General features: G+C 38.3%; 1 protein-coding gene across 1 annotated transcript; it reads right to left on the reverse strand.

The window, feature by feature from the left end:
• Positions 1-7747: 7747 nt before the first annotated feature.
• LOC139744981 (protein kintoun-like) lies at positions 7748-15687 on the reverse strand. Its single transcript, XM_071655391.1, has 3 exons — positions 13770-15687; positions 12575-12709; positions 7748-8947 (listed from the first exon to the last, which is right to left on the reverse strand). The coding sequence occupies exons 1-3, from the start codon at positions 15591-15593 to the stop codon at positions 8030-8032; spliced, it is 2877 nt and encodes a 958-aa protein (XP_071511492.1). The 5' UTR covers positions 15594-15687; the 3' UTR covers positions 7748-8029.
• Between the last annotated feature and the right edge of the window lie 489 nt (positions 15688-16176).

Consider the following 16176-nt stretch of genomic DNA (forward strand, 5'->3'; position numbering starts at 1 on the left):
GTTTATCCATTCTCTCATCTCATCTACTGCTTGATGTTTGTATCAGATGGAGGTGGAACGATATAAGCAGGAGACATTAGAGTCGGCTGTTCATTATAGCCATTTGAGATTTGAATGACAGTTGCTTAGCAACAAGATGCACTGCCTGAATTGGAGGAGTTCTCAAAATTGAGCAAGAGCAATCATTATCTTGTCTCCATGACAACACCATGATAATTTTTTTCCCCCAAGTCTGTTGGATACCACATAACATGATGCCATGAATACGTAGACATGATTTCAAACACATGCCCCAGACAGCTGCTTTCATAGAGGGACATTGGCACACTGCAAGGACTACTGTAAAACGGGATATTTTCATTTGATTACTTGTACCCAAGTCATGCACAGTTGAGTGATATGGGCTTCACATGTTGTTTATTTTGTTGACTCTATAGATACATTTGTGTTTGTTCATGTGCACGTGCTGCTCTGTTAACATGCGGCATGAATTGAGGGAAAAATTTCCACAATGTGAAGTTTTGTTTTTACAGTAGATCCCATCTGCATGTGCCCCCAACACCACACTGGACATTGATGATGCCTGCAATAATTATAATAGTGTCTGTATTGTGTTCACATCTGTACTGGTACTATGTGTACCACAGAAAGCACGGGCATTCAGCTTTTATACTCACACACGGTGATGATACGCGGGGGCATGTTCACACGTATCACGGGACTTGTTCAAAGGAGTCCGATACCAAGTTCACATCTGTGAACGATTTGGGCAAACACTGAGAGGAATCATGGTTAGGTACAGTGGATGAAGAAAAGGAATGTAAACTTTCTTATTTGCATTTGTAATATGTTTTATTTGTAAAATGTTCTTTCACATTTGTTAAGACGTGGTATTTCAGTGTTTAGGCAGTGCATACACCTTTTCTTGTGGCTCGTATACATATTGTCATAAGCAATGTTTAACATCATTCATTTGTCACGAAATATGTATTGAAATATGCTGTGTCACTGCAGAACTGCTCTACATGTAAGATGATGAGGATGATGACAATATGTATTATGGAAAGAAAAACTTGAAGAAAAAAACTTATAAATGGTAAAACATTGTGTAATAAAATGCTCTATTTGTAGCAGATCAACATGTTTGGTTTGACAAGTTTGCAGTTATTTGATAAAGATCATACTCTTTTTTTTTTCTTTGTTTTTGCTACCTACACTGAAGAGGGCTACACATAGGCCTAATTTGTTCAAATGTATAGGCAACAGACTGGTTTACTAACATATTCAAATTTATTCATGTATCTTTCATCCTGACTAGTAATACCTCAAAAACACTTTTCAATACTTGGAATCCAGTTTGCATGCCTTAGTTGTTGGTATGCTGAGCAAATCTTGGGCAAGTTTTCAGGTTGTCAAGAAGAACCATTGTCAGAAAGGCATGCATAAAATTTGCATATTTTTAGTAAACCTGTCTATTCCCAGTTCAATTCCACATAACATGTCCACAGCTGGTTCACATGTGACACAATTAAATTTCAATATGAAACATAGCACTGTAATTCATACAAGGAGGCTGCATTTCAAGTGTGGGTCAAGCTACAATGAAAACAAATAAAAATATTAAAGGGACTGTACAGTACTGGTTGAGGTGGGGGTTCATGTTTTGAACATTCCTAAGTGAGATAATGAGAAACCTTTTATGAAATATGAAAGAGCATGTAATTTTAAGAAGGATTCAACGTTTATTTGATGAAAATTGGTTTTAAAGGGGCTGAGATATCCAAAGGAGTGATAATAATAAAAGGCAACAGGCCACGTCTTTTATTTAAGATCTCTTTGTTTCACCTTGTTTTTGGATATCTCAGCCATTTCAAAACCGATTTTCATCAAATAAACTTTTGATACCCCTTAGTATTGCATGCTCGTTGACATCTCACAGAGTGGTTTCTGAATATCTCGCAAAACGTTACAAACTAAATCCTCACCTCGACCAGAACTGTACACACCCTTTAAAGTATGTTGCATAACTGGTCAAGTGATATTTATTTCTTTCGGTACAGTGCACTCCCCTTATAACAAACACGGCTATAACGAAAATCTTGTTACAATGAAGTAAAAATTCAGATCCAAGCCTTCCCACTGCATGGTAACCCCACACTATAGGGTCTGTAATCATAGATTACATGGAAGGCTCCTGATACCTTTGGCAGAATGAACACTAAATACCATCGGTAGTCCCATCGGCCATTGGATGTTTTCATTTGTAAACATCACTAAAGTCCCGAGTCTTTCAAACCAAAGTTACCGCGACAACGTACGGGCAATCCTTTTTTACCCTGCCTGTTAAAACGATCCCTGCAAAATGTTGCCCAGACATTGTTGCATTAACTTTTGCCAAATTCTACCCATGCCAGCTAGGGTAATTACCTCAACATTACCCCGACAACCCTTCTGTTAAAATGCTCTCACGGTAACATTCCTTTGATACACTCAACACGCATGCGAACTGGTCCAAACAGAACAACACACTACTCGCCAATCACGTGCATTGATTGTAACCACATCCCCTTCACGCATGAACGTGTACGTTGTAATGAAAACCTGCCCGGAGAAGGTTTTCAGAGTGTGTCTGTTTAAACGGTACCCCCTCAATCTCTCCTGTGGTTTTATTGCCCAAGGCGAGGAATTTTGTTCTCAGGATGTTGTCATGATGTCGCCAGATTAAGGTCCGTCAAAGCAGGGCTCAAGACAATCTATCTTCGACTTGCATGAAGTGATCTTGTTCGTATCTCATTCTTTCATCCCCTTTTCTTCCCTGCAATCTTGCAACATCTACCAAACTGGATACTCATTTTAAAATTCTGAATTGTATCATTTTTTTCCTTCTTTCCTTCTCTCTTTTTTTTTTTCTCTCTCTCTCTTCCCAAGGAAAACTCACTTTGTTTTTTCATACTTTATATATTCTGATACAGTATAACATCTGAAATAGGTACTCTCACAAAAATCACAAAATGACAGCGAGGAAATACAATTTTTAAAGACTTTTATTATTTTCATCATATGGCCTAGACAAGACAGACTTTGGCATCAAGTCAAGTTTGACAGTCAAGGTTAGAAAGTAGACATTGCCATACAAATACTCCATCTCTTCTTAATTGCATATTAATCATTAACATTAATTCATTATTAGATTATGTTTGGAGGGTTGGAGGGGCCAGGTTTACGAAGAATTTCAAAGCAAGAATATACACACAGAAAAAAAAAATCAAATATATCCTTTGTATCAACATACTACCACTTGGGGTAAGGTTGTGAGATTTTGCCTCTAAGTCCCCTGTCTATACACACTGATCTAGTACATACTGTGTACATCAAGATAGGAGACAGCCTGTATGGATTCAGTCAGTAAGAACCAATGTTTTGTTTTGTTTTGTTTTCAACAAGGTGTCTAGAGCAATGATGAAAGGGACAATTACCTTTATATAATCATGTTAAATACAATTGTACATGTGGCTGACTGGGATGGTAGTCAGGTAAACAAAACATGCATTCTTCTTTGGCTCTTCCCGAGCTGTGTCTTCTTATGTAAAATCACACCATCTTTATAATATAAGCAATCCTATACGACCTCAGTTCGTACAAAACTTTTAAATAACTTTATTTTAGGAAAATGGCAATGAAAAAAAAAATCTACCACATGCATTTTTACTTAATACACAAAGTGACTCGCTTTACACAGATAGTATATTACAAACTACTATTGTTAAAGGAATTGGGACTCATAACCTTCATGCTGTATAGGATACCAGACACATTATCACTGAATAAAAATTGCTATGCAGATATAACGGGGGGGGGGGGGGGGGGGGGGGGGGGGGGGGGGTTTGAAAGAAGTTGTACTTTGCACTTTGTATGGTGCAGATTTGCATTGAATGTATTTAACAAAAGTTACTTGATAATATCACATTTAAATGCTCTGCTATTCAGAGACAGTATGTTGCTATTTCAAGGTATTCCACCAAAAATCTAGGTAAAATAGGGAAGTTGCATTGAAACACTGCGATATGCAGGTGAAACCAAGGTGAGAAAAACAGTCCCAAAATTAAAGATAGTACGCATGCATACACATGTGTATGTCCCTTAACTTACAAAACAAAATAAAAAATAGATTAAAAAAAGCTACCAAAACATAAATTTAAATTCTTACTCATTTTCTCTTTCCAAATATGTACACAAAATCAAACCATGAAATCCTATCATATTCACATAAACATCCAATGATTAAATCATTTCATTCTAATTCCAATAAGCATATCTTAATCATGCTGTAATGTAAGAGAACTAGTGAAAAGACAATGTTATTGATTGCAAGGTTGCAGAGCAACTGTAAGTAGTAAGTCTAGGTTCATTGTTTCATAAATCACAGATACCATTTTTTACATACATATTCCATATCTTTTATTTCAGATGTAGGTGTTTACTATATAGTTCACTGGTGGGTTTTGTCATTGCTGTTGCTGTTTTTGTTGGAATGTCTAACACTTTATTCCAAGCAAATGATTTTATAGCTGACATATGAACAGACTGCAGGTAGTCAAGCACTGAACATCCCATTTGGACAGCTCACGTCTTTCCGGCATACCAATCACAGCATAAAGTCTACTTTCCCACAATGTGTGTGGCAATTCAACAAGAACAAGTCTGTTTATAGAAATTATAGCTGATAAATTAAGCAAGAAAATACCATTAAAGATCTGTTGCATGCAAAACATTGTTCACCATTGACCTCCATGTCCTTTTATGCATGTGACTGACATACTGCACATGATTCAATCACACCTATCAAAATAAGATAAGACAAAAATTAACGTAAGACTAAATTCAAATGTCTATAATTCTTTCATAGAATTAACACATTCTTTGTTAGATACTATTTCAACTCAATGGCAATGAAACTAAGCAAATGTGTGTGTGTTTTTTTCTATTTCTTTTTCAATTGGGAGTCCATTTTCAAAATATATGATTCCTGTAAACAAGACACCCGACTTGTTATAAAAATAACAATGCTATATACAGATTTGTGATCCATTTTAACAGAATGGTCATGAAAAGAAAATAAGAATCACCATCAAATTGACATACTGTACGTCAAAACTGTACAGGTTGTATTTCTCCTATAATATTTAACCCCCAAAACAACACACCAAATATACAGTTTCTACTCACAAAAAATGAAAATCATATAAGAGGACTGGGTCACTCACTTTCTTTGACTTATGAAATGTTTGATTTTTTTCCCTTCAGGTTTAAGATACAGGGGATCCGTATGTAAAGGGGAAAAAAAAATATCTGCAGCACATGACAAAAGAAAGGAAGTTGGTGAAGTAGGACACTCACATGACAATACCCTGTGATTCACTCATCATGCTTTTGCAAAATGTGGCTTCCATCAAGAACCACATCTCATCAGGTTTAATCATGGTACTATGCTCAAAGCAAGAATGACAGAGCTCCATTTGTAATTGCTCAGGGCTGCACACTTACCCATTTTTTTTTTTCTACTGGAAAAAAGGAACCCAGTTTTTCCAGGTTTTATCAGTCCATTCCTGAAGAAGTTACTGGTCCGACAGTGATTTTTTACTGGTCAGGGACCGTCGGATCAGTGCCACTGTGCAGCCTTGAATTGCTGCTTAGTGATTTAAACAAGTCATAACATTGATCAATGTTAAGCTCAATGTACATTGTACGGGTGAACACCAACAAACTTTTTACCAGAAACAGAAAACGTTCATAACATTTGAGGATCAAATTAGATTTGAAATGAAAAATGAAATCAGCTAATCTCAGCTGGCACCAAATATCCTTTCTGAAAAGACAATGACGCTCTGGTGTGCTTGCTCCGTAATAAATAGGAGCATAAATGAATAAAATCCATGAGTGATTATTCAATTTACTCCCATTGAAGTCAATGCAGGTACAGGATAACCAAATATTATGAAAATAACAGGATAAACCATAATAATACACGCACACTGTCGCAACTAAACATCTTTACATCAGATGTCGGATGAATGATTACTATTCAGGAAACATTGTTTAAATGAAATTAAAAATCCATACTTGACTTCCAAAATGGACAAAAAAGAAATGCAAAAAAAACAAAAACAAAAAAAAAACAGGATTTCCTGACACACTGCACATGAATATTGTGCTAAAAATAGAATATTGAAATAAATTCCATGTGACACATGAATAATGCCACAGGCTTACAACATGGTGAACAGAGATAGATACACAGAAAGAGAGACATGAATTATCACATTCAAAAGCACATTTTCACAGGATCATTAGGTGAAAAAAAAAGAAGTCTGATGAGTACACTGTAGGTACTGTGGTACTGTACTGGCCCTGACAGTGAGAACACATGATATTGTGTGGGCCTATTAAAGGAGATACACATACCCATATGAGAGAGATACCCATCACTGAAAGCTGTGCCAAAAGTGTGTTTCATCCCTGATAAGTTTACTTTTAAGTGTACATATTGCTTTACAATGTCATCTTCTAACAAACTGTATGAAAAACTAGGAAACTATGCATTTGGAAGAGACAAGTTCACACAAGTAGTACTTATTATGAAAAAAGAAAATGATAATGAGTGTGTACAATTTACTTCATATTCACTTGAACTGGCATTAACCTGCTGATGACAGTGACTACAGTAGTAGTATGTTGTGTAGAACATTTCTATTACAAATATATCACTTTTACAAAACTAGATATATGTTTTATATGTTTATGGCAGTGTTTAATCTTCTCATTCACACAAAGGCACAATCTTGAAATTTAAACGTAAACTACCATAGTAATCATAAAAATTATTGTTATGAAGCTGTCTTATCAGAATTATGCTTTAGTACAACCACATTTTACTTGAAAATTTAAACAATTGTCAGAACAATTACTCATGGCTGACTTGTTACAAATTTACACACATTTTACTTTATATAGAACACATTTAATTTCCTTTTCAACTAATACAGGAATCAGAAAACACATCTCAAGATGTCTCGTGTCTGACGATATAACAAAGTTTTATTCTTTTCTTCCATTAAATAATCCAAGTGAGTCTCCAAGAATCACATATTTCTCAAATTATGCATAGACCTACTATTACATATCTTCTGGGTGAGTGCCTTCACATTTTATGTGGCTGACAATGAATTTTGATTGCCTTCCTCAGGCAGGCAAGTGCCCTGATTCAAGTACATATCTGCTTTGCTGAAATTTAGAGACATACTACATGCATCTACCTTCAACTGAGAATGTACACTTGTACCCCACATGGATCTTTGTATCACTGTTTAACAAAGTTATTACAACAAAATAGAGTAAATTCAGACAAAGACTGAACAAAAAATTTGAATGTTGCTATGTTGTGGCAATCAAACTGACATTTTGTGCGAACTTCTGCTAGTGTACTGATTCGAATTCTCCCCTTTCAGTAAAAACACCTTTCTCTGAGAGACAAATTCCCCTTTCATAAACTTTCTTGAAGCAAATACTTCATGATGGCATTGCATCTTTGAAACAAATTCATTCTCTGGATTCATGTGACATACAAAGTATGCTCCTCAACAAGAGATATCTTGGCTAATGAAACATCAACGTGTGCTAGCCACTCATACTATAAGGAGAATCTGTGTGAATGGTGAACGCAATCATTTTCATTTCCAGTCTCCAGATGGTGTATCCCATTGCAACTCCAAATGTGATTTCACAAAAATGCAACCTCTAGTCAAACAGAAAAAACAAACAAACACTACAATCGTTAAGAATTTGCAATTACAAAGTTTCATGCAGTAAGTAGATTCCTTAAAAGTGGAGTATATGCCTTCAAGTGTAACACTTAACCATGGACCAAACTGTTACTTTAGAAAGCACAAAGAGCATATTGTTGCACAAAGGCTGTCAAACTTTTGGTGCAAGGAGTCTTTCCCAGCATATCTATTCCAGATTAAATTCCCCTTCACTCATCTAGTTCAAATATTACCTGGTTAGAGAACTCAAAAGCACACTTTGTTTTGTGATCTTGCATTTCAAGGGGTAAATCATCATTGTCATCGCTGGATTTTATTTCATTATTATTCCTCAAGTCAGCATCACCCTGGGCATTAGGCTCTGTACCATTCTCACTGCCTGCAGTGTCTGCTTCGTCAATATACTCCTCGCTATCTTGAGGCTGCTTGTGGCTTGTGGCTGGACCTTCATTGTCGTTGCTGATGGCTATACTCGTGTCTTCTCCGTTGACTGCCGAATTCTCCTTGTTGGCTATCAGACTTGCCTCCCGTCTCGCCTTCTCTTTCCTCCTCCGTCGGGATCCCTTGGACTTCTTGCCCTTGTTACGCGGAGAGGACGGGATGTCGGGTCCAGACTCGGACTCACTGCTGGATTGGCGGACGAGGTTGGGGCTGGGCTGCAGGTCCCACTCTGGACCCTCCCGCTCTTCGTGCTCGTCATCGTCCAGCCCGCCGGTGCGGTGAAGCAGCTCCGAGTCGCTGTAGCTCTCCCACGAGTTGTCCTTCAGCTTCTCGATGCGACGCTTGGGCCCAAAGAAGGGGGACCTGCGTCCCCGTTTCCTGTTGCCCCCTTTTTGAGTCCTGTTGGGCCCCTCCAGGAACAGCTCCACCAGCACGTCCTCACTGAAGCTGACAGACTTGCAGGCCCTTCTCCTCGGGCTCCTCAAGGCACTTTTGAGGCCTGACGGCAGAGAAGCAGTGGAGGGAGAAGATTGCGGATCGCTGTCACTCTCTTGCTTTGCTGCCTCCACCTCAAGGCCAAGATCAAGGGCAGGAACGATGGACTCGCCTGGGTCCTGAGACTCTTTGGACTCTCCTACGTTATCTCCACAATCAGTGTCTTGAACCTCCGATGCAGCAGTCGTCATCTGAAAAGCAGACAGACATTAGGGTAAATGACAGATTATCATATATGCAATGTCGTTATGTGTAAATCTTCAGAAAATCATACCAACTAAAAATACTTGCTGCCAATCAATGAACATTAATTTTCCTTTTGACATAACACCTATTAAGAGAGCTGGATTATTTGTGGCTTTCTATTTCAGGGTTGTCAACGGCACAAGAGAACTGGACCTTTAAATAAAAGTACTGCAAGCAGAGAAGACAAACCCCCCCCCCTTTTTTTAAGATGGGGGTAATGGAAGATCAGTCATGAAATGTTTTGAGCTGTAAGAAAAAAGGGCAACTACGAGCAGAAACCCGGGGTCAGCATCACCAAAAACCTACAGTAAACAACCAAACACCTCTATATCACATTTGAATTAAATAACCAGTTATTGCATTCATAAGCATTCTTGACAGTGGTCATCTGGTCAGGGTTACCTGTGACCTTTACATGGAAGACAGCTCCATGAGAGCAGCACCACAATAACCTCTGGGTGTCTCCTCTTACCAATAGCACACCTTCAAGAGCTTGAAGAACACAACAAGTAGACAACCCCAAATCATCTTTTTGCCTATTTGGAAAGTTTAGATACTAAGGTCGCTGACATTGAAACATCAGCTGGCTACAGTTTTTCATGATACACCTCATATTTGAGTGAAATTAGCCATGAAATGATGTTAGTAGGGCACACACAATACAGAGACTGTGACATAGCACGGTGTACAAGATGCTCCTCAATCTTTTATCCTTGGGAGGCTTTAATGTTCATGGATACAATGACTAAGCACTTGTCCATTTTGCAAGAAGCTAGAAATATGTGTATCATAGCAGTAAAGATTGTATCTTTTTTTAATTTTTCATTCCAGACTGGGTTAGGTATGAGAATCTGTACATTGGTTATGCATTTCTACAACCATCCACTACAAAGTTAAATATCTGCCACAAGACTTTTTGGTGAGAATCAGATATTTTACTGCATGCACCTCAATCATAAACATACACTGTAACCCGATGTTCTCTAAAATAATATTATCAGTGCAGTATCTCATATCAAATTTTGTTTATCTATTTTACAAGTATTCTCAAATTACTTGAGACTTAGCACAGCCACATGGTTTCAGGTACATTGTACATCTATGCAAGATGACTACAAGTACTTGTACATGTATACATGGAAACTGAAATATCATTGAAGTTATCACAGCTTGAAATAGAAAGCTGTGCAAAGTCCTCAAAGACTAGCACTTTATCTAAATCCTGATTTAAATCACCAGGCAACTTCATGTACTTGTTTTGAAATAATGACATAAATAAGCATTTAAATGCAGATTTTCACAAGCTTAACAGTACATGTACATACAGTTGTACTGTCAGCCTTTCAAGAATAAGCAACTCAGAACAGATTGTTGTTATTGCTGTTGTTGTTTTGTTTTGTTTTGTTTTTGTTTGTTGTTGTTTGTTTGTTTGTTGTTGGTTTTTTTTTTATTGGGGGGGGGGGGGGGGTTGTCCCCCAGTATAATTTGATGTGACCTTCATTTCAAGCAACAAGTAACTTAATATTTCATTAACAAAATGCAGCAGGATGTAATAATGGTTATGGATGGTATGTTGTTACAGTCCAATAGTACCGATTCTACCTTTCACATTAAATTTTATTCCATACCCAGCATTAGTGCAGGTTTCTGGTGTACAAAACATACGTTAATGAAAGCACAGTAATAACCAATGTCTACAACATGCAGTTGTACAGCATACATCCATCATATTGAGAGCTTTCTGATATACTACTTGATTATGCACAGGGATATGGCATCACTGCTAATGTTTGTTCAGCAAATAACATATTCCCGATTTCACTCGAGTCTCTATTAGATAGGATCCCAACTTTGTTGTACACTTGTACCAGGCACGACACATAGCCAGTGCACATGAAATTGTAGAATGATGTGCTGTTATAAAATGAAATAGTAGAATAAAATCTTCCTGCGTATTATGTCTGCATAACTTAAATATTCAACGTGAGTTATCAATGGAGATATGATTCTCTCTTTTTATACTGATTCCTTTGTATGGAATTATTGGGCAAAACATATTTTTAAAATACAGGGGGGCGTTTCATCAACGAGTTCGTCGCAGGTTTTCAACCTCAAATTTGCTATCAGCCAATCAGATGCAAGGATTTCAGTAGCTTGTAACAGTTGTCAGTGAAACTCACTGACAAAAAGTTTCATGAAACGGTCCCCTGATCTATATATTATAGATTACCTTTTTTTTTTTTTAATCGGTTCATCTAATTTTTGTCTGATGTTTTGTAAAGAATAAATTGTATGAATAAAGTATAATTTGGCAGCTTTTTAATAAGTATTTTATGAAGAATGTTGTGCAATATGTAGTTTTGAATCATTAGTGAAATATGTGATAATTTGTGTGCAATATATTCACATTTTGCTTGTGAATAATCACATTGTGATTGTGTGTAGTGAGTGTATGTGGATGTGTTGGGTGAGCTGGTGTGAACATGTAGATTTTGTTGTTGTCACTGTTTTTAAAGTCATTTAGAAGTATTCATGTTATCAATGCCCTCATTTATTTCCTCTGTGGATGTTACATGTGTATGTATGATAGCTAAATATGTTCTAAATATATATATATATTTTTTTTTTTGAGCCATTATATATATATACTGTATATATGTGTATATATATGGGCCGTGACGCGAGAAAAGGGCCCTTAGGGCATTAAATACCGAAAATGAGTTTTCATCTCCACATTGTAGAAGGAACTCTGACACATTTAGATATATGCAAACCTTTTTCTGAAATTCCAATCCTAAATGACCCCATTACAAAATTTTAAAAAGCATGTTTTGTCCAAATCCTGTCATTTTTTGATGCGTCTATGCATGTGCGCGCAGTTAGCTAGTTGATCTGTTTTGCGCGTATTGCTTTGTCAAACTTCCGCGCCGTTTTCTGGCGTTTGCGCGCAGCGGAGCTAAGGGCCCTTTTCTCGTGTCACGGCCCATATATAAGTAATTTTAATCACTGGAGCTTTTTCAAACCTCACTAAATACACTTAGAGAATGTAATAAAAGAACAGTTTTGCTACATCAAGATTTAAATGTGCTTTACAAAATGAGAAGACAACAACTCTTATTATATCCATGATATCAAATCAATTGGGACATGAACTTGTCACGCTTGTAGGATGATAACAAATTTGTCACAATATCCATAGCAAATGACATACTGTACATGTGTTTCTATCCCTTGTCTAAAAAAGTTAAAATTTACAGCTGTACATTCAAGTATAAATACACTGTAGAATGCTTACAAGATTACTTCATTGTATTTCAAATAGTCAATGATTTTTATCATATCCCTAGCATAATAGAAAAAGACCTCCAGAAAGTAATCCCATACTGTGTACGATATAAATGTTTTCAACTTCAGAGACCTAATTATTCTAATGGGCTAGATTTAACATGTATTACAGACAAACATACATTGTAGTAATGCTACTTTCATTCTAAAAATGAAGTTGGTTTTGTTTGGTTCAGTTTTGAACTTCCCCCATCAAACAACAGTGATTTAACATTCACATGGCTTACCTGGAATTCAGCTTTCACTGACTGTGCAGAGAATTCTGTCACAGTGCATGGCAATGATTGTCCACCACTGGACGGGGCATCATTCGTAGCTTCCAAGACCGCTTCCAGACTCTCGTTGGTCAGGAACATTTTTTCCTGTTGGAAGAAGTGGTTGAAGCGTAAAAATCTCAGAATGTATGCTTGAAGTTGTTGGAACAGTCTGATAAGCAGGCGGAGCAAATTCATGACTCTCCAAGGTTCCAGTGCCAAAGTTTCTATGCTTTGAGAAGGAGATCATCCTGAACATTATCCACATGACTGGCATCAAAATTTCATGACTTTACCCCCAAGAGACTGCATTATAATCCTACAAAATTCATACCAGCAACGCATGCTAAAATACGAGGTAGTATTCACTCCCACAACGATTTACAATGGGCATAATTCAGACTGCTGTTTGCACTGCAGATTTCAAAGCTCGTTTCTAGCGGCCTACCCGTAGAATCACGTTTCAAAAGCATTATTCATGGACTCACTGCATACACTCTATCAAAGCATAGCATAAGAAGAAAACATATTTACAACCCTGGACTTTGTTTCCATTCATTCACCGCAAAATCTTTGAAACTTCCACAAAGTGCACCCTGCTGCTCTTTTGTGTGAGCTGAAATAGCAGGTACAAAGTCCATACCTATACTTTTATGGTAAATCTACAGTCACAGTTGTAGTTCAGGTCTGAGAAGATGTGCAATTGTACAATCAGTGCCTCTAAATATGCTCTTGACTTTCTGCCAAGTTGATAATAAAGCCAGCAAATCATCCCCTTCCAATTCCATCACAGCATGATCATGCAGGGATTTCTTTCTTTTACTTGGCAAATCTTTTATCACATATCATTCTACCACGAGTGGCAATTTTGTGTGTATACAACTGTATGTGTGTCGTGGGGGAGGAGGGTAAATATTTATTGTGACCTTATGAGATTTTTTTTTTCCTCACTCACAAAGTCTAATTTCAAGAGTTACTGTCTATACAATTTAATAAAATATAGATATTAATATTACTCTCATTATAACTGTATTATTATAATCATATTCAAAATTGATAATAAGTATAGACTCTACTTCTCAATACTGCAAAAGATCGAGCACACACATCAAAGAAGTAATTGCATAGCATGGACTTCAATTACTATTTAAATATCTCCATGACAAACCTGAAGAGTTTCCATGGAAACACCAGCACTGAAAGTCGTCCACGGTTCCCTGCAGACAGCCTGTTTCTTCACCATCACAACAGCATTGCTTTTTGACACACTGGTTGCTAGCACCTCGTCAAAACACTGCTGCGGGGCACACTGAATGACAAGACTCTGAAATTCTGTAGGAGGATGGTCAGCCATTTCACTGCTATTCCTCGAAGCAGAAACCCTCAAAATCTTGCCACCATCTTCCAAGACTGCTGTCAAGCTTTCAGAATCGATATCGGTGGATCTAATGACGATTGTGACACAGTCTTCTGACTGGTAGAAATCACATTGCAGAGCAGAATCACTGGGAGTCACTGTATCATGGGGATGTGCCGTGTCATCTCGATTTTCATGGATGATAGTGTCTGCTCCTGCTGGTTGATCAACACCATTCTCACGTTCTGTAAACACATCTGAAGAGTGTGCCTCATTTATGACTTGGTCAGAAGACAGCTCTGGTTCAAACATGTCTCCTTTGTCACTCTGAGGAGTACCATTCATCTCCTCATACTTGTTGGTGTTGTAAACCTCCTCTTCATTCGTAACAATCTCTGTAGGTTCTCCATCACCGCTAGAAAGTGGGCCGTTTTGTGTCGTCACCATTTCTTCAGCTGTGATCTCCTCGATAAGAGGTTTGGTCTCGATCACTTCCGGGGCCACTGAGGGAATCTTTGGTACTTCTGGTGGTAATACCTCCAAGGTGACTATCAAGCACGCTTTGCTCTTGTCGAACCGAGCACTTCCCTTCTCCTCATCGACAGGGTACGGCAGGGGCAAATCCAGGCGGTATGACACTGGCTTCTGGCACTCAAGGAAAAGGCGCTTTTCAAAGACATCGAGTTGAACGGAGGCAGCCGATTTGAGGAGAGGTAGCTGGACCTTAACAATCAATTCTTGTGGGCGAGTGCTGGGCATGGAATCCCGTGCATAAGTAAACTGCTGCAAGTCAAAGTGACCCCTGTGGACAATGGAATACTTTGGCTCAGTAAATGCATCATTCCTCTCTGTATTACCACCCCCAGTTCTTTCTTCAGGATTGCCTAATTCAACTTTAGTCTTTTCTTTTCTATTCCCTGTAATTTTCGATGCAGTTTTTGCTTTTGTACCAGGCACGTCATTACTTTTCGGCTTATCATATGGGTAAGTCAAGTTTACAGCGTCAAGCGAATTTTCCCCAGTTGCCCCCTGTTGGTTTGGAGTTCTTATGATAGTTGCCTGTGGCTTCCCCTTAAACTTCATCTTGGGTTTCTTCACGTTATTGCGATCTAGCATCACTTGAAATTCCCTCTCAATCCCATCCATGGCTGTATTCTCCATTAACGTCCTAAACCTTGCATCCTTGATGGTGAGCTCAAAGCACTCCGGATGGAACATGCAGTCGTACACCACGCACTTCTTGCCCGCATGATCAAGGTCATCTCGCCCGGGAGCCAGACTATACGGCAGCGACCACTGGACGCCAGGCTTGCCGTTCTTGTGTTGAGATTTATCCGCATGTGGTTTACCTATGATGTCATTCTTACAGATGTTGATGAAGGCCTTCTTCTCACCATTGATGCTCGTTTTCAAAACATAGCCAGGTTTTGGGTGTAAGAACTTCACGTCCATACCTCGAGATCTTTCCAGTTCCGCCAGCTCCTCCTCGTATTTTCTCCTGTTCTCTGGGTCAGCCAGCTCGTTAGCATAATCGACGAAGAGCTTGCGGAATTCTTCGTTCTTCAGCGCTTTCTGTATTCGTTGCACCTCATCTGCGGTAACATCTAAGCCTTCAAATGGACCACCTGAAGCCATTTTGGATGTAGGCCTAATCGTTATTTCAACAAAAATCAAGAAAATTCAAAGACGAGATGTTTGTCGAGCCCTGTACTATCACTTGCACAATCCACACCGTCAAACGAAACACAAGTTCGTCGTGAACGTATCGCATCAGCATCGACACACGCATACTCGCGTCCCCGACGCATGGTAAGGTTATGTTTACCTGCGACACAACAAACCGTAGAGGGCAGTTTGTTGTATCGTTCCAAGAGCCTAATTCCGGCTCTGTCGAGTTAAAAGAAAAAGAAGAAGAAGAAGAAGAAAAAGTAGAATTTTTTTCAAAAACTTTTGTTTAAAATGGTACTTAAAAAAAACCACACACAAAAAAAACAGTACGCTGATACACCTCATGTTGGACTGTACTATACTAGAAGAAGACATGGCCGGCGGAACCGTGGGGGCCGTGGGGGCTTGGGCCCCCACACTTTTTGTGCACCATACAAAGGAATACATAACTTCATAAGGTGTCATCACTTTAGGCCCCCACACTTTCTTTTTTTTTAAAACCCGGAAGTACGTAAGTGGCACTAAATAGAAATAGATAGAGATCTTGAAG

Source organism: Diadema antillarum, unplaced genomic scaffold (assembly GCF_040938485.1).
Source record: "Diadema antillarum isolate AM-2024a unplaced genomic scaffold, OU_Dant_1.0 scf00000036, whole genome shotgun sequence".
NCBI lineage: Eukaryota > Metazoa > Echinodermata > Echinoidea > Diadematoida > Diadematidae > Diadema > Diadema antillarum.

Excerpts from the sequence above, each read along its gene's own strand:
- LOC139744981 (XM_071655391.1), bottom strand. The coding sequence starts at position 15,593 with ATGGCTTCAGGTGGTCCATTTGAAGGCTTAGATGTTACCGCAGATGAG. Across the intron at positions 12,710-13,769 it reads TTTCCATGGAAACTCTTCAG|GAAAAAATGTTCCTGACCAA; the intron begins GTTTGTCATGGA and ends TTCTTCCAACAG. Across the intron at positions 8,948-12,574 it reads CAGTGAAAGCTGAATTCCAG|ATGACGACTGCTGCATCGGA; the intron begins GTAAGCCATGTG and ends TCTGCTTTTCAG.